This window comes from Oncorhynchus mykiss, chromosome 13 (genome assembly GCF_057628025.1).
Source record: "Oncorhynchus mykiss isolate SJ-2025 chromosome 13, ASM5762802v1, whole genome shotgun sequence".
Taxonomy (NCBI): domain Eukaryota; kingdom Metazoa; phylum Chordata; class Actinopteri; order Salmoniformes; family Salmonidae; genus Oncorhynchus; species Oncorhynchus mykiss.
The window spans coordinates 33764863-33784160 of record NC_143034.1 but is presented as its reverse complement, the minus strand read 5'-3'; the positions used below and the strand labels follow the sequence as shown (position 1 = coordinate 33784160).

At 39.9% G+C, this 19298-nt stretch overlaps 2 protein-coding genes across 2 annotated transcripts; both read left to right on the top strand.

Annotated features, from left to right (window-relative positions):
* Positions 1 to 505: 505 nt before the first annotated feature.
* On the top strand, positions 506 to 796 carry LOC110486050 (uncharacterized). The gene has a single exon (XM_021557365.3). It carries the CDS (start codon positions 506 to 508, stop codon positions 794 to 796), a length of 291 nt encoding a protein of 96 aa, XP_021413040.3.
* Positions 797 to 2974: 2178 nt separating this feature from the next.
* On the top strand, positions 2975 to 14833 carry vipb (vasoactive intestinal peptide b). The gene is made up of 8 exons (XM_021557364.3): positions 2975 to 3064; positions 10696 to 10741; positions 10921 to 11030; positions 11462 to 11560; positions 12026 to 12130; positions 13474 to 13605; positions 13760 to 13865; positions 14185 to 14833. The coding sequence occupies exons 2-8, from the start codon at positions 10736 to 10738 to the stop codon at positions 14191 to 14193; spliced, it is 567 nt and encodes a 188-aa protein (XP_021413039.1). The 5' UTR covers positions 2975 to 3064; positions 10696 to 10735; the 3' UTR covers positions 14194 to 14833.
* The last annotated feature ends 4465 nt before the right edge of the window (positions 14834 to 19298 follow it).

Sequence of the window (19298 nt, the reverse complement as noted above, 5' to 3'; positions counted from 1 at the left end):
ATGTGGCACAATGGGTTGTGCTACCGGCTTGCAGACGCCAATCTCAAACTACCACTCTCCATCAGAAACATGATCACTTTCTCCCACAACCCCACAACCGTACAATTAAAGTGAAGGTCTCCACAGCAATACCCATCAGAAGTTCATCAACAGAGCCACTCATAATCCATCATTGAAGGAAGCTGTCGGACAGGCCAAATGGGCCACAGACACACCCATGTACATAATGCTGAAACTGACCTAAAATATCCCCCATCTAAAACATAATCATGCAAGACTGACTTTAATTACACAGTTTATTTTCCAACATAAAAAGAGCAAAAATAAAATACAAAAAAATTCAAAATACATTTACACAATAAAAATTAAAATGTGTGTATAGATGTGGATGCATTCATTCACCCCCCTCCGTTTCCCTCCATACAGCTATGAGCTGTAATTGTAATAAAGTTGGTTTTAAGTACAGTAAATTCATGTCGGGAAAGGAAAATAGAGCAACGAATCTATGTCTGGAAGAGTCAAAGAGGCAAAAGGTGGCAAGGAACTTGGAAAAGGAGGCGCCAAGTGTCACCGCAAAGTTCTCTGTGAAAAGATCCATGGAATCACCAAGCCCGCTATCGGTGTGAAGCGTATCACCGGTCTGATCTATGAGGAGACCCGCCTTGTCCTGAAGGTGTTCCTGAAGAAAGTGATCCATGATGCCATCACCTACACCGAGAGGAAGACCGTTACCGCCATGGATGTGGTCTACGCTCTGAAACCCCAGGGACGCACCCTGTACGGTTTCAGAGGTTAAACGCACTGCTTTCGGAACTTCGACATCCCGACTTGAACCCAAAGGCCTCTTTTAAGAGCCACCCACATCCTCTTCAAAAGGGCCAATTCCATATAGTGGTTGGTATGTTATTGGAATATTGTTTAGGTATGCTATTTGGTAGGAAAGCATGACCCACTCCGAGTGGACACGAAGTATTAAGCAGGTCCACTCCGACACTGGCATCTCCTCCAAGGCCATGGGAATCATGAACTCTTAGTGAACGACATTTTTGAGCGTATAGCTGGAGAGTCCTCTCGGTGTGCCCACTACAACAAGCGTTCTACCATCACCTCCAGGGAGATCCAGACCGCCGTGCGCCTGCTGCTCCCTGGTGAGCTGGCCAAGCACGCAGTGTCTGAGGGCAGCAAGGCCATAACCAAGTACACCAGCTCCAAGTAAGCAGCGCATTTGGACTGCTATACTAACCCTAAGGCTCTTTTAAGAGCCACCCACCCTGTCAGTAAAAAAGCAATTTCAATGCGACCGTATGAATGTGTATGTAGGTAGGCTGTGTCCATTGTAGGACTGTTCCATTGTGGGCTGGTGCTGTGGGCCGAGTTGGAGAGTGGCTGCTTTGTATCTTTTTCCATTTCAAGTGTAGGGGTTTTGCGTGCTGTCTTTGTCTGCCGAATGTAAGATAGCAACAGACGTTTCTCTGAAGGACATGACAAACAGGGTTGGCCTCCATTCCAGTTGAAGGCCGTCTATAGTGGAATAAGTGAGTGGAATGTGAAATGGCAAAGGGTGAAGACAGGGCCGAAATGGCCGTTGTTTGAGGTGACTTCCTGAATAAGTAGGAGACGGATAGAGTGGTGGCCACTCCAATACCTTGACTTTGTTGTCCTTAAGCCATTTTTCCACAACTTTGGGAGCATGCTTGGGGTCATTGTCCATTTGGAAGACCCATTTGCAACCAAGCATTAACTTTTTGATTGAGGTCTTGAGATGTTGCTTCAATATATCCACATAATTTTCCTCCCTCATGATGCCATATATTTTGTGAAGTGCACCAGTCCCTCCTGCAGCAAAGCACCCCACAACATGAAGCTGCCACCCCTGTGCTTCACGGTCGGGATGGTGTTCTTCGGCTTGCAAGCCTCCCCCTTTTTCCTCCTAACATAACAATGGTCATTATGGCCAAACAGTTCTATTGTTGTTTCATCAGACCAGAGGACATTTCTCCAAAAACTACAATCTTTGTCCACATGTGCAGTTATATAGGACTTGTTTTACTGTGGATATAAATACTTTTGTACCTGTTTCCTCCAGCATCTTCACAAGGTCCTTTGCTGTTGTTCTGGGATTGATTTGCACTTTTCGCACCAAAGTACGTTCATCTCTAGGAGACAGAACGCATCTCCTTCCTGAGCGGTATGATGGCTGTGTGGTCCCATGGTGTTTATACTTGCGTACTATTGTTTGTACAGATGAACGTGGTACCTTCAGGCATTTGGAAATTCCTCCCAAGGATGATCCAGACTTGTGGAGGTCTACAATTTTTTTTACTGAATCCTTTTGATTTTCACATGATGTCAAGCCAAGAGGCACTAAGTTTGAAGGCCTGAAATGCATCCACAGGTACACCTCTAATTGACTCAAATGATGTCAATTAGCCTATCAGAAGCTTTTAAAGTCATTACATCATTTTCTGGAATTTTCCAAGCTGTTTAAAGGTACAGTCAACTTGGTGTATGTAAATTTCTGACCCACTGGAAATTGTGAAACAGTGAATTTTAGGTGAAATAATCTCTCTGTAAAAAATTGTTGGAAAAATAATTTGCGTCATGCACAAAGGAGATTGCCAAAACGATAGTTTGTTAACAAGAAATTTGTGGAGTGGTTGAAAAACTAGTTTTAATGACTCCAACCTATATATATATATATTAGCCCTATACCTACTATTCTTATTGTTGTTTTCACTGTTCATAATTGATCACTTGGCAACATTGACCTTGTCATTCATGCATTTAAAGCATAGAAAATGAGTGGGTGAGAGACAGGATTAGTGGCAGCATATTCAAATGATTTAGAATTTTCCGGGGAGGAATTTTAAAGAGCACACGGCAGGAAGAATGGAGAGGTTAATGAGACGCAGAGCAGGGAGTCGCTCACCATTATGCCGGTGCCTTACCAGAGAAGGAATTCTTAATTGAACCATGGAAAACCACAGGTGTCAATTCGGCAAATCGTAAACCAAGTGGCCACCTCTATTGCGCTGTGCAGAAGATGGAAAATCCAAAGAGATGAGTAAGTAAAAGTCATGTGAAATTAAATCACTGAATGATCCATACACATTGCATCTCACAACAATGCTTAACACTTTGGAGAAGTCAATGGGTTCTCAAACAGGATTCTCAGGTGAGAGACCACAGTTGACATCCACTATTTGCCCATTTCACTCTTCTACATGTTTTTAAATAATCATGCAAATCTTAAAATTACTAAAATATGCTGTGATGCCAAATTGCTTAAAATAAATATCTAATCAATGAACATTCGATTTATGTTGGAGGAAAGAAGACATTTCATCAATAAATGGGGAGATTTGGACTAGGATTAATATACTGTAGCAATTTTACAAAATAGGCTTGAATTACAAACTGACCCAGCATAGCATGCATGCAGCCACCACTTGAAATGAATTAATGAAATCATAAAAATAATTTAGGGCTGTTAAAGCTAATGCATGAGTCTAGCGTTATGTGGATCATAGTAAGCACGCAAATCCTTAATCGAACCCATCATGCGCACACCGTCAAGGCTCAGAACTAATTGCACGTTAAGCATCGTTAAATATCCAAGCTGTGTCCCAAAACTTTCATTACTAAAGTTGCACTTAAAAGCTTGTTATTTACCGACTGCCTCAGACTACTCGTAGAACAGCTAGGCGCGTGGTTAGATGCGTTTTTCCCCTACCATATCACTTTATACACAGAAGATATTCGCTAAACATATAAACATATTTATCAGTCTCTCCGTGACCGCCACAGACAACTTCACAGCCATTAAACTATGTAACTGTTTGAAAGTCACTATTGGTCTCATGGTGAAATCCCTGAGCGGTTTCCTTCCTCTCAGGCAAGTGAGTTAGGAATCTTTGTAGTGACTGGGTTTATTGATACACCATCCAAAGTGTAGTGAATAACTTCACTATGCTCAAAGGGATATTCAATGTCTGCTTTTTTTTGTTACCCATCTGCCGTTCTTTGCGAGGCATTGGAAGACCTCCCTGATCTTCGGTTGAATCTGTGTTTGAAATTCAATGTTCGACTGAGGGACCTTACAGACAATTGTTTGTGTGGGATACAGAGATGAGGTAGTCGTTTCGAAAATTATGTTAAACACTATTGTTCCACACAGTTAGTCCATGCAACATATTATGTGACGTCTTGAACTTCAACTTATTATGTGATTTGTTAAGCACATTTTGAATCCTGAACTTATTTAGGCTTACCATAACAAAGGGCTTGAATACTTGTTGACTCATGACACTTCAGCTTTTCTTTATTTATTAGTTTGCAAAAATGTCTACAAATATAATTCCACTTTGACATTATGGAAATGTAATTGAACCATTCGTGTGTAGGCCAGTGACAAACAAAATGTACATTTAATCCTTTTTTTATTCAGGCTGTAATTCCTTTAAGGATGGCATTCTGCCAACTGCTATAAGGTACAGAGATGGGTAAGTGTTGGTTACAAATCCTAGAGCAGCATCATAAGGTGTGCCTAGTGAATAAACTGGAGTTGTGAGATTACCTCTTCAGAAGGAATTACCAGACAGGGTAGAATGATGGCTACATAAAGCTCAAAATACTCTGGAATGCAGAATGTATCATATCTCGCAAGAAAGACGTTGTTTTGGGGGATAGTATCAATGCCTAATAAAATGGAGGTAGGTGCACATGATCAAACAATCGATCCTGAGAGTTAAATTTGCTGTTTGGATCTGGTTATGAAACCCTGTGGTTGACAATGATGGACTGTGAGAACAGTGCAAAGAAGAGACAGGACAGAAGCAGGGACATAAAGAGAAGGGAGTAATTTAACTGTAATTTCCTTTGTGTTTTCTCTCCTCTCTGCATTGCCCTAGCCTGGTTGCACCCTCACCATCAGTTCCAGGAAATGTGGAGATTTGTCTAAGGAGAATAATTACGGCTGAGCCAGAGCTTGCTTAGAGAAGCAATGTGTGCCATGATGGCACAACATAAAAATATGCCACAACCACCTCCCCATGGCCATGAATCCACCAATAGCTGCTTGATGAACAAATCAAACGTTTTCTGTACTTCAATTACAGTTGAGTTTACATTCATGATTCATTAAAATACACTAGCTTCACCCCACTCTCTGGGCACTAAATCAATGGACCTGATTGATTCGATTCAATGCAATTTCATCTTTGTGGACTGCCACCATCACAAAGCACAAATTCATGCTGCTAAAAAGCTATTCGCAACATCCTGTTTATTTAAAATGTTATGATTATGGTGCCCGCTGCCAATTGTGCACCAAAATGTCACCCTGTGTGTGCAATATTGAAAAAGTAGTTGGTTCCGAAAATGTTTATTGGCCGTGCTGAGCTGTGGCTGAGTGGTAACTCAACAAATATACGACTTCCAACTTTCTCACCATAGAGCGAGGTTCAATCCAGCTTTCTCTCCTCTTTAACCGCTGTAGCCCCTTGTAATGTATAATCTGTCTAAAAAAAATGCTTGAAAATATGGAAGAGTGGAATTCCCCTTTAATTTAATAAAAAAGAATTAAGCTACTCATTTTGAATTTACAGGTGGCACTTTGTGTGACCATAAAAGTCTCTGCGACCGGGTCAGTAAAATCACAGTGGATTAATGATCCCATGATCCCACCTATGACTCCTGAACTGTCTTGAATTGCTTAACTTAAAAAATGATGGCAAAATTTACTAGTCTGCCTTACAGAATATAAATAGAATTACTATTGTGAGGCAAAATTGCCACGGTTTACTGTTGTGATGAATAATTGCCATGGTCATTTGGAATGTCTGGTCAATGAGCATTATGGATAATGTAACCATTCTACATTTCCTAAGTTGGTCTACAAATGCATACATCATATGCATTGTGACAGTATGGTTGCCCAGGATTACAGTCATTCTGTCAGAAAATCAATGTGTTGGCAGGTTGTGAGGGGTGGCATTCTGTGGCTTTTAACCTTCTCCATCTCCTGGTGGGCACATAACAGGCATAACTGGCATTTTGCAGGGTGATTCTGCTTATACTGCCATGTCCCTATGAATCAACTCCTGATGTCACTATGAATCAACTTCTCCCATCACACTGTGACAAATTTAGCTTGGCCCTACCATCCAAAACATTCTGTATATCGGATGTGATGGGTGATCTTCAAACCTTTTGGCTTTTCATAGGCAAGGGCCTGAAGTGCTCATATGAGTAAAAATGTATTTAAAGTGATAATTAATCCAAATGACAAAATGAAATATTAAATGGCTTACCCTGTAAGCGGTCTATGGACAAGGTATGACGTGGTATTCAATGCTGCACTAGGAAAGCTCAAGTATTTCAAAGGATTGAACTTATATAGTGTTTGAAACCAGGCCTCACATACTTTGTGTGATTTGTTATGTAAAGGAAATTATTTTTTTTTAAATGTTGTTTACTTTTTTGATAATTCCCATTGGAAAAGTTGGGCAGCAAGAACCTGAGATAAACTGTCATGTGAACCAAATCCTGTCACTTCTCTCCTGGCTGTCAATCATTTGCTAATGTTTAAAAGGTGAGAAAGTCTGACCACCAGTCTAATCTAAACAACTGTTCACCTAAACCAGAGATACAGCAACTGGAGATGTGCACCCAAACAGTCATTTGTACATCTGGCAACTCTGTCCACAAAAGGGAAATGTGAAATAGAATTGGATTTGCTGCATTGAGTCCTGTAATGTGATTGGACCTGATGACTTGTATGCTCTGGGATTCTGTCTTTCTGTATGATAAATAATTACTGTGCTATGATCCACTTAAATGTAAATCGCGGTACTAAAGCATTGCTGGGAATGCAAATAAATCATATTTAATTAGCTGTGCTGACTAAGACCAAAAACAGTCTGTTTTGCCTTTTTGAACAGTGTACAAACCATTAGGAACACCTGCTTTCCATGACAGATTGACCAGTTGAATCCAGGTGAAAGATATGATCTTTTATTGATGTAACTTGTTACATCCACTTTAATCAGTGTAGATGAAGGGGAGGAGGCAGGTTGAAGAAGGATTTTTAAGCCTTGAGACAACTGAGACATGGATTATGTATGTGTGCCATTCAGAGGATGAATGGGCAAGACAAAAGATTTAAGTGCCTTTGAACAGGGTATGGTAGTAGGTGCCAGGTGCACCGGTTTGAGTGTGTCAAGAACTGCAACGCTGCTGGGTTTTTCCTGCTCAACAGTTTCTCGTGTTTGTAGAAAAAAAGAGGAGGAAGGGAAGCAGAAGACAGAAGGTGCTCTTTGGTAAAAGGGGTAAATTGGTCATCAAAAAAAAAGGAGGACGAAGGCACTCTTCATATAATGAATTAAAACGCCTTTATTTGTAAGGCATGTTCAATGGAAAGGATTTTAAAAATCCGACTCGTTTCGGCTGCATGACCTTCGTCAGGGATTACAAAGAAATGACAATACAATGTCCTCTTTTGAACAGGTTTATCCAATCATCCCTAATTTGAAGAGGGAGTGGTTACAACATTGATTGGACAACACCCTAGTAAGCAATGCTATACACGTTAAAAAGTGAAATACTGTAGATGTGTTATCAAAAAATTTAACCCCAAGCTAGAAGCATCATAACGCCTAGAAAGCTAGTTCTAACCTTAAATGTGACTGGGCAAAGTGGCAGGAATAGGAAAGCAATCTATTCCATAGTACTCTAGAACACAACAAACATGGACAACAACAGTCTAAACATAGCTGAGGGCAATAGAGCAAAATGTCCACTAGATGACAGAAAATGGACCTATCACGACCCTACAGGAAAATTGAGAAATCCATATCTTCATTTAAACCAGGGTACTTAGTGGCCTGTAGTTTGTAAATCCATATCTTCATTTAAACCAGGGTTCTTAGTGGCCTGTAGTTTGTAAATCCATATCTTCATTTAAACCAGGGTACTTAGTGGCCTGTAGTTTGTAAATCCATACCTTCATTTAAACCAGGGTTCTTAGTGGCCTGTAGTTTGTAAATCCATATCTTCATTTAAACCAGGGTACTTAGTGGCCTGTAGTTTGTAAATCCATACCTTCATTTAAACCAGGGTTCTTAGTGGCCTGTAGTTTGTAAATCCATATCTTCATTTAAACCAGGGTTCTTAGTGGCCTGTAGTTTGTAAATCCATATCTTCATTTACACCAGGGTTCTTAGTGGCCTGTAGTTTGTAAATCCAAAAACGTTCCCTTTCGTTTAGCTATTTAAGATGGTCCCCATTTCTAATTGAGGCTGGAACCCGATCAATACCTATAGCTTGTTGGGAGGCCATGGAGTAAGGACTTGTAGTGCCTTGCCATGGGGTGGTCTTCATGGCCTACCCGCGTGGCGTACTTGTGTTCCGCTAAGCGGTCTTGAAGCCGTCTCTTTGTCCGTCCAATGTAGAACACCTTGCGTTGTGGACATTCCAATCTGTAGATGACATGAGTGGTTTTTACAGTTAATGAAATGCTTGACGTGATACTCAATTTTTAGAAACAAAACACTTTTTCTTTGCAATATTTCTGCACTGGTTGCATTTAAGAGCCCTTTGGTTTGTGGTCAAGCCTCTTTTTTTGAGAGTCAGCAGGAAGATAGCTGTGGACTAATTAGTCATTTAGGGTAGGACATCTCTTAAAGCTTGTGACTGGTGGCTCTGGGAAGACTTGGCGTAGTAGCGTATCACTTTCGATGATTCCCAAATTATTTTTAAGGATTATTTTAATGTTCTCTGCTTCAGTGCTCTATTTTGTAACAAAGTACACTCTCTTGGATGTATCACGAGGCACTCCTAATCACAAGTTCTCTGTCAAGTCGTCCGACCCTCATACCTGCATCTTTCAGGACCTCAGCACTGTAGCCCCCGATTCAAGAAGCGATTCTCTACTTCAGCAGATTTGATACTGTAGTCTGATTGCAAATTCTGCGGACTCTTTGGAATTGGCCATATGGAATGTTTTGGGGTGAAAGCTGTCTGCCCTCAGAATGGTATTCTCATCTGTAGGTTTTCTAAAGATTGATGTGTGCAAACAACCTTTATCATCTTTACTGATGTCAAGGTCCAAAAAATGAATGTTATCCTTGCTGTACTCCATAGTTAGTTTGATGTTAGGGTTAATTCTGTTAAGGTATTGGTGAAGGAAATAAGTTCATCTTCTGAGTCGGACCAGAACAGGCGAACATCATCAATATATTGCGTCCCCACCACATAATCCGGTCAAAGAACTGGTTATTAGAAGGATCCAAAATGAAGTCATTTACCCATTTACCCAAGTACAAACCAGCGTAGGAAGGGCTGTAGGAATGCTCCCATGGCACATCCTTTGACTTGTTTAACAATACGGTCCTGTAAGACAAAGATGTTATTATTAAGAGTCCATTCAGTCAGTGAGACAATGAATTCTGTAGGAGGCATTTCAGTCTCAGGCCGGGTAGTCAAGAAATGGTGCATACCTGCCAATCCTTGATCATGTTCAATGGTGGTGTACAGAGACTCCACATCCATGGTGACTAAAAAAAGAAGCTGTAACTATTTTGTTCAATTCCTTCATTTTGTTCAACACGTCTGTGGTATCTTGAAGATGGGCTGGGAGTGACGTCAGAAAAGGCTTAATGAAGTAATCAATGTACTTAGAGATGGGTTCTGTCAGACTTTCATTACCACTAATGACTGGTCTGCCTGGGGGGAGGGGGTTCATGATTCTTGTGGACTTTTGGAAGAAGATAAAGAGAAGCCATATGCCGGACTGCCATTGACAATTAATTTGAACTCATTGTCTGAAATGTAGCCATTCTCTTAGCTTCTGTGGGGATCCCTTTCAGTGCAGTTTTTAGGTCCTCTGTAGGGTTGAAGGTAAGAGATTGGTAGAATTCATCATTGTCTAATTGATGGTAGGCTTCTGTCACGTATTTGTCTTTACTTCACACTACTGTATTGCCAGCTTTATCTGCTTTTTTAACCACAATCCATCAATTTTTGGACAATGATTGAACTGTATCCCTCTCTGTCTGAGTTTCCCGTGTTTATCAAGAATGGTCCACCACCCAAACGACATTCAGCCAACTTGACACAACTGTGGGAAGCATTGGAGTCAACATGGGCCAGCATCCCTGTGGAATGCTTTCGACACCTTGTAGAATCCATGCACCGACGCAATAGTAAGAAGGTGTTCCTAATGTTTTGTACACTCAGTGCAACAATAAGCCTCCCACTGGGCACAGACAATGTCTATTCCACGTTGGTTCAACATCACTTCATTGAAATTACGTGGAAAGAACATTGATTCAATCAGTGTGTGCCCAGTGGGCTCCATTATGGAAAATTGTGAAGACAATTAAACATAATTAATTTTTCCAATACTAATATCAGAAGGGCCATCATCATCATATCACATTTAGCCCTGCCTTCTGTAATAATCTGACCTTTTTGGCAGGTGATGTCAGGGCCAACCACGAAGTCCGGACTGTCCGAAACTTAATAAGCCTGTGACGAGCGCATTGGGAATTGTTACGATGACGTATCGTCACTACTGTGATTGCGTTCCATACTTAGAAAGCAAGGAAATAATAGATAACAGAGTCAGTGAAAGGTGGTGGTTCATTTGACCAGATCCAAACCGCGGCTTGAATAATACAGAAACTTTTCTTTCAGCACCGTGGACAGCAGCCCAGCCGACCCACGGTGATCGTTGATGCATGTGAGTCTATTGCATTGTGCAACATATACAACCTGATTTACTTAAGGAAATACAAGACGGCGTATTTTGATTTCATTTAGTTAAAATGTTAATCTTAACAGTAATGATAAAGTAATTGTCCCAATGGTGATCAAGAAGGAGAGAAATACAACACTATTATTCTGTCTCTGCATGTGCAGAGCGTTATGGCACAGACGAACAGCTTTCATCGACTTTTTTTGATGGCACTATGCAGTATGCTGTGTACCAGAACCATGAGTCTACCTGCTGTCGCCGCATACTCAGTCAGGTAACGATATTTTATGATTTTGTTCTGACTTCTGTTTTGAGATACTCTTACTGATAATTTAAAGAAAAGCTGACTTGAAAAGCATCTTGTTACAATCGCTGATAGATACAGACACATTTACTATATGGTTACATGGTTATCATAAACAGGCTATCTGACTCTCGGTACTAAAACCATGTTTAAATGATTCTGGTCTTGCTACATGATTCTGATTAGAAATTGTTGGTGCGTATTAAATATACTGTATGTTAAGATTCATCTCTGCCATCCGAAGGGAACTTTGAAGAAGAAACTCAAAAGAAAACGTTTTCACATAAAACATTTGGTGAATCCGACTATGTAGCAATTGAGAAATTAAATAATGTCATTGGTCAATTATGTATATTGAATTTGATATGACGATGGACTCACTTATTGCTTCCGTTCTATAGGTCAGGGACTGTTGAGACAGATGGGAAGGGTGACTGGGAGCAGAGTCTGTCAACAAATGACATGGAAACCCTTAAACTTCTCTATGATATAATTGCAAGGTAATGGTCACATTCACTTAGTTACAAAATGGTTTGTGATGAAATCAGTCCCTCACTTATGTTTCTCAGCACAGAATCGAATGCAATTGGTTCCTCCTATGGATTTTTAATGCACTTCTGTCATACAGGTATCTGTTGACATCTGTTTTCTGATGGGCCAAGTCTGTATTACAATAAAAAAAATCTAATGTGTTGTGTTGTTAGCCAATGATAATAACAAGGCAACATTGACCTCACGTCAGGGTCCACCAACATTTGAGGCTAAAGTTCTTAGCAGTAAATGTCGAATGTCCTGAAGTGCCCGTCACCAGCAATTAACACTTTGTGACTGTGACATTTTGCTGAATAATCTGCTCTTGACATCCTGTCTGCATCAATCAAAAGTTCATTGATGTAACTATTTAACATAATTTGTCCTGAATCTGAAAGCATTTTATTTATCTTTTTTTTTTTTTTTTTTTTTAGACCAACAAGACATGCAGATGGTCTCTTCACAAGTGGCTACAGCAAACTTTTAGGTCAGCTTTCGGCCAAGGACTACCTTGAATCCTTGATTGCAAAGCGAGTCAGGTACAACTTTCATATGGTAACCATATATTGTGCTCTGAGGGACTCTAATCTATCTTGGTCTATACCTCTAGTTCTAACATTCACTATGTAGTCAATCAGTACGTTAAAGTACAAATAGGGACGCCGGGGCGGCTCTAAGGTAGGTTGACCGAAATAAACACCAATGGTGTGAATTGAAGTTTTACAGCTGAGAAGTTCATAGAAGTTTGTCACAACAATGTCGCATTTGCGATCCTGCCAGTTCATCCTGGCGATTGAATCACTCTACCGATGTAACACCACTACAGTTTGGCTTGACTGCCATCGTCAGAAGTTAGATCTCACTTATATTGCCACATTTCTCTTATTACTGCAACATGATTTGGGTTAAAGAACGTTTACAATGGGTTGTAACTCAATGTTATATTAATGTTGAAGATTCCCTGTTTGTGATTTTAGCATCCATGCCATGGTTTTTCCAAAAAATTATCTAGTGCTGCCTCAAATCTCCCAGTAGTCAAGCAGAAGGGCCTTTGGGGGGAAATTATTCCTGTGGAGTGACCATCAGTTGGTCCTTGTGATCATGCCCAAGTTGCAGTTCCCCTTAAACTGAACAATTTGAGTCCTTATGGATTGGAATCTCCACGAATATGGCAGAGACCCCTGTGCAGGTCCGTACTGCCCGGTCAGAAGTGGCACCAAACTTCCGCACGGTTGCATATTTTCAGAGAACACATAGAGCCCCGAGTTGATTATCATGACCATACTGCGATTATAATTGAACACACACACACATGCAAATTTGCCGGTAGAAATGTGTTCCAACATTCACTGAAGTTGCTAGGAAGTTTACTACTACAGCTACAGTAAAGTGTAGTAACAGAACAAATAGACTTGGTGACGAACCAAACCACCACCAAACCATTAGCTAACTATTTATACAATTGTAATTCAACAATGCCAGTGGTGTTTTCAATTTGGCTTGAAAGATCAGCTGAAAGATGGAACATGTCAGAATGTTGGTTTCGCCACTTGGCATCATTCTATCAGCTACAGCCCAGACCATAATCTGCAGCAAATGCCTGTGAACAGTTCCATCTGAATTATTAGTGCACCCTCCAAGAAATAATTCATAGCCGTTGGTTATTGTCATGCATTACAGAGAAATAATGCACACTCTATAATGCTCTTCAAGTCAATCAGAAACTAGTATTCAATAATGCCATGGTATAAATGTTTCAACAATTCATAAGGTCTTGTATGTCCTGGTACAACAATATGTAAACCAGTGAACAAGTAAAACTTGCTTTGAGCAGATCTTATTATAATCATTGTTTGTTTTCTAATTATATTTTCATCTGTAGTAATGACCTCATGGAGGACCAGTTTCCAGTAAAACACCACTCAGACGCTGTGTTTTCAGACAACTACAGCCACTACGGAAAACAGATGGCCATCAAGAAATACTTGAAATCAGCGCTGTCAAACAAGAGGAGGTAGGAACCAGGACAGGCCTAGTTTTTTAACATAAAAGACTGGACAATATAATTTAATAGTGTATAAAGCCTGAATGTATGTCCAATGTCTATTAAAACTCATTTGTTCTCCAAAAACAAATTGAATACTGATGGTTTACTTTTTGAATTCTAGCTTGGAGGAACCTACTATTCCAGAATTATCCATTAGGAGCGAGCCTTCCTCACAGCAAACCAATGATGACATCTCAATTCATGAACTCCTCAATAGTCTTTCATTGGTACAGTAGGTCCTGCTTGGATATTAGCATGCTAGTTTCGTGCGTTTTTAACTGATGCACAGTACAACGTTTTTATGCTAATTTCTAACAAAACAATTGTGAGTTATTGGTATTTTAAGATACTGTACACTGTATTAGCCTCAGTTGATGTACTTTAAATATTCATGAATTATTAATAATATGATACTCATTTGATATGGTCCCCAATTTCTCTGTGATTTTTTTTGGACACAAGGGAGACAGGCTGACATCATACACACACATCATGCTATTGTGTTTTTATATTATGACGCAACATTTCTGTTCCTTTTTTTTTCAGACCCTCTAAGGAATATCTTCTAAAGTGAACGAACGGCAAAGCCAGACAAAATTATATTTGACCATTATTATATGTCATGTCATTTTTTTTGTTTTAATTAAATCGTTATTTTGCCTCGCGGTACATTTCACGAAATACCTGTGTAGCTGAGTGATAGTCACAAAACATGTATACATCTTCATGGGAGTACTGCAAACTCAACGCATCCTAAATGACATAACAGTAAAAGCATTATCTTTGGCCAGCACACTGGAGATTTGCAATGTTGTTTAAATGCATTCACCAGTATTATAATATATAGTACATATGCCAAATAATGTGTTACATGCATTACATTTGATTCGTGTATCCAGTATTGTGTATTTACTTGTCAGCGTTGCAATGTGTGAAACTACAGACATTCCTAATGCATTGAGATAATAACGGAGATGGTTGCGTTAAGACATCCCAGCACCCAATAGACTTGAGCACAGAAAGGATAGGAGCTTGAAAACGTTTTTAGTGAGGATGATACAGACTAAAACTCTTAGTAGGTGGCACTGCTGATTTATTTATTACATGGCAACATCAGAATAGTCTGTTGTTATTGAAAGAAAAATAATAATAATATGGATGTTTGTTTTTAGTGTCAATAAATACGGTCAATATGTCACCCCTTTCTGCTTCCTTTGGATTTTTCCCCCAAACTGCAAACCCATGGGATTTCCCCGGTAATAACAATGTTAAATGTTATTATACCCTGGCTGCATTGAAATTGTTTGACTGGCCTGCATGAGGATTTCTGTCACCGTTGGCCAATGGTGTTGATCTAGCATCAGGTCACCCCTAGGGCCCTGGTTTTTATCATTTGCTCTTATTTTGAATTCTGGCGACCAAACAGAACACAAGTGTCAACATGATTTATATTCAGAATTTGGTCCAGGGCAAGGCTGGCGGGATAAGTCACCAAAATGGCATTAGTATTGTCACAGCATTCCACTGAATGATTCACATTCCTGGAAGAGGGTCATATATATCACTGAGCAGCACACTCACATTTTGTGATGGTGGGCTGAGATGTGGTGCCCAGGACGTGGTGGTCGGCACAACATGGAGGAGGAGTAAAAGGACCCAGGGTTTGACAGCAAGCAGGCTTGGCCTATAGGTAGTCCATATGAGAGGCGCACTGCATCAATTTAAAAGCATAGATAGTGATTATTTGGGACATCCAGATTTAAAGATCTGTTTGACACAAGTTTCCCGTTTACACTCTCAGAAAGTGTTCGATTTGTTATTAAAGGGTTACAAACTCTTGTCACTCTATTGGTCAGTGGCAAACCGTGGCTATTGGACCTGTGGGGAAAATAACCTTCCAACACATTGTACTAAACAAAAAATCTAGAAACATAACAAAAAATTAGCATCACTTAATGCACCCAACTGAATCAAACAAGCCTGAGCCACCCCATTGGGCAAAAACTAGTTGAATCAACGTTGTTTACACAGCATTTAAAAATATATGGGATGGCGTTGAATCACCGTGGATAACTAATTGGATTTGCAAAATTCATCAACATAAGGGCATTTCCTTTATTTATTTTTTTACACAACTTTTAACCTAAATCCAATGCCGTGATTTTTTGGGGGGGGGATTTCATGTTGAATTCACATTTTTTTGACAACTCAACCGAATATAAATCAAAACTAGACGTTGAACTGGCGGGATGCCTAATGCCATCACTATCACACAATCACCAAAAGCGACAACCGTGACCCATCAAAGGATGTGTGTGACAGGCTCACGATGCTGAAAGGATGGCGACCTTAATATTCAGCACACTCCATGCGATGTGGTATACTGTAGGAGAGCACACTTTTTTTGTATAACATATACTTGGACATCTTCTTGGACATTCATGTACAATTATGACTTCCCATTGCAAACATATTTGTCACGTTCATCACATAAAGTAACCGGCGATCTAAAGTTCAAATGCCACAATGTTTCACACGCATAATCATTTGAAAGTTCATCTTGAATTGGGCAAAGCTAACAAATGAGGGACAACATCCTCTTCAATAAAACCTGCTGCAGCCGCTGTAAACTAGCCTACAGCTAGCTAGACCTTGGGAAAACTACTGCTCGCTATTGGCCCACAGGTTTTATTGAAGGCTCGCTGTCAGCCTTAGAGAAGGCAGAAGTTTCCATAAATTCTATCTTGTATCACCCGTTCAATGGTGAGAGATTGTTGCACAAGCATTCATTCACATGATACAGATTGTACAAACCAACAACCCAGGTTGCCCAGATTGTTGGGAAAAAAAAGCCTACTCAATGGTCCGCATTCATTCACTAATGTTAAACAAGCAAATGCAGTACGAACAAAAGCAGGACAACTGAAAATACAATGTGCACTAGCGACTACTACTTCCTCTTACTTACAAAATAAAGAAGAGGTAAGCCACGTTGTAGGTAATGTCAACAGTTATTAATATTAAAGATGTATCGTATGCCAAAACATTATAATGTGTCTCTTATCATTTTATTTTTTTTATTTTTTTTGAAACTGGTCTGGTTTTAAAGTTGCCGCCACGCCGCAACACGCCTTTATGGGTAATGTATTATTTGGGTTCAAATCTATTACAAGTTCCTTTTTTAGCTTGTAAAGCACTTTGAACTGCTACATAAACAAGATAATGATTACTATTGTTATTATTATTACTCCTTAGTAGCAGTGGTATCAGTATCAGTAACGTTAGTAGTAGCCTTTGATCATGACTCTTAGTTCCATTCCATTACACAGACGAGTCATTGGACAAAGGTATCTATCTTCTGTACAGGGCAGTTTTGTTATGAGCCCTATGCTTGGCCTGAACATGAACACGGATGGCTTGTAGTACGTTTTGAAAGTATAAGGACGTTATCTTTCATATCAGCAAGAAATCATTTTCAAAAAACAAAAGGTTAAATTGATACACACCTTTTATTGGGTTAGGGGTTAGTGTTCCCACATGGCCATATCTCCGTGTTAAAGTGCATGTTTACAGAAGACAGACAGAAGATGGAGGGGCCACCTGTGCTAATTAACTATCTAGGGTGCTCTGAACACCTGTGTGTAAGGGAAGAAGGCCACCAAAAACGTGTTGTCACTGAAAATACGATTGGCTGTAACTGTGAGAAAGCCTTTTAAAACAGTGTACAGTAAGTGTATATTTAGCATTTGTGTATTTGTGTATTTGTGTATATATGTTTTAAGGGTGTAGATTAGCTTTAATATTGTGGATAGATTGTAGCTTCCTACAATGTAATTCAAATCAAATCAAACCTTATTTGCCACATGCGCCGAATACAACAAGTGTAGACTTTACCGTGAAATTCTTACTTTACAAGTCCTTAACCAACAGTGTAGTTGAAGAAGAAGAAAATATTTACCAAGTAGACTAAAATAAAAAAGTTATAATAAAAAGTAACACAATAAGAAGAACAATAACGAGGCTTTATACAGGAGGCCTGTAATTTTCATCATAGGTACACTTCAACCACGACAGACAAATGAGAAAACAAATCCAGAAAATCACATTGTAGGATTTTTTATTTATTTATTTGCAAATTATGGTGGAAAATAAGTATTTGGTCAATAACAAAAGTTTCTCAATACTTTGTTATATACCCTTTGTTGGCAATGACAGAGGTCAAACGTTTTCTGTAAGTCTTCACAAGGTTTTCACACACTGTTGCTGGTATTTTGGCCCATTCCTCCATGCAGATCTCCTCTAGAGCAGTGATGTTTTGGGGCTGTTGCTGGGCAACACGGACTTTCAACTCCCTCCAAAGATTTTCTATGGGGTCTCCTACCTGACTTGGTGGTTCCAAACATCTTCCATTTAAGAATGATGGAGGCCACTGTGTTCTTGGGGACCTTCAATGCTACGGAATTTCTTCGACCTCATGGCTTGGTTTTTGCTCTGACATGTGTAACAGTATAGCTTCCGTCCCTCTCCTCGCGCCAACCTGTGCTTGAACCAGGGACCCTTTTGCACACATCAACAACTGACACCCACGAAGCATCGTTACCCATCACTCCACAAAAGCCGCGGCCCTTGCAGAGCAAGGGGAACCACTACTTCAAGGTCTCAGAGCGAGTGACGACTCCGATCGAAACGCTATTAGCGCGCACCACCGCTAACTAGCTAGCCATTTCACATCGGTCACACATGCACTGTCAACCTAGAAACAGGTGTATGCCTTTCCAAATCGTGTCCAATCAATTGAATTTACTACAGATGGACTTCAATCAAATTGTAGAAACATGTCAAGGATGATCAATGGAAAGAGGATGCACCTGAGCTCAATTTCGAGTCTCATAGCAAAGGGGCTGAATACTTATGTAAATAAAGTACTTCTGTTTTTAATACATTTGCAAAAATTTCCAGACCTCAACTTTTTATGAGCAGAAAAGAAAAGCACAGATGGATGGCTAACAGAAAAATTAATATACACACACTCTCTTAAACACACATTTGTATTTAAATATGTAAATACATTGTAAGTATTTGTTTATTTTAAATGTGTTATCCATTTCACACAATGGACATGTGCAGTTGTGCTTACTCAAGGTTGGTGGATAGGGCATGGATGGGAGAGATGGTCACTGACACATGACACAAACGTATGCGAAACATCCTCCATCAGTGCTCAGACTGTCCGCAATAGGCTGAGAGAGGCTGGACTGAGTACTTGTAGGGCTGTTGTAAGGCAGGTACTCACCAGACATCACCGGCAACAACGTCGCCTATGGGCACAACGCCACCGTCGCTGGACCAGACAGGACTGGCAAAAAGTGCTGACGACGAGTCGCGGTTTTGTCTCAACAGGGGTGATGGTTGGATTTGCATTTTTTGTTGAAGGAATAAGCGTTACACCGAGGACTGTACTGTACCGAGACCTCATAAGTATTTTCAATTTTTACAAAGAACTAAAAATAAACGTTATTTCATAGTCCATAATTTGGCTAACTGGGTGGGTACATGAACATTGTTTCTGAAACCTCCAGCTAATCACTCTCAGTAGCTGGTTATCAGGAGATCTTACAAATTGTCTCCTGAACTTTGATAATTAACTTATTAGTTATCAG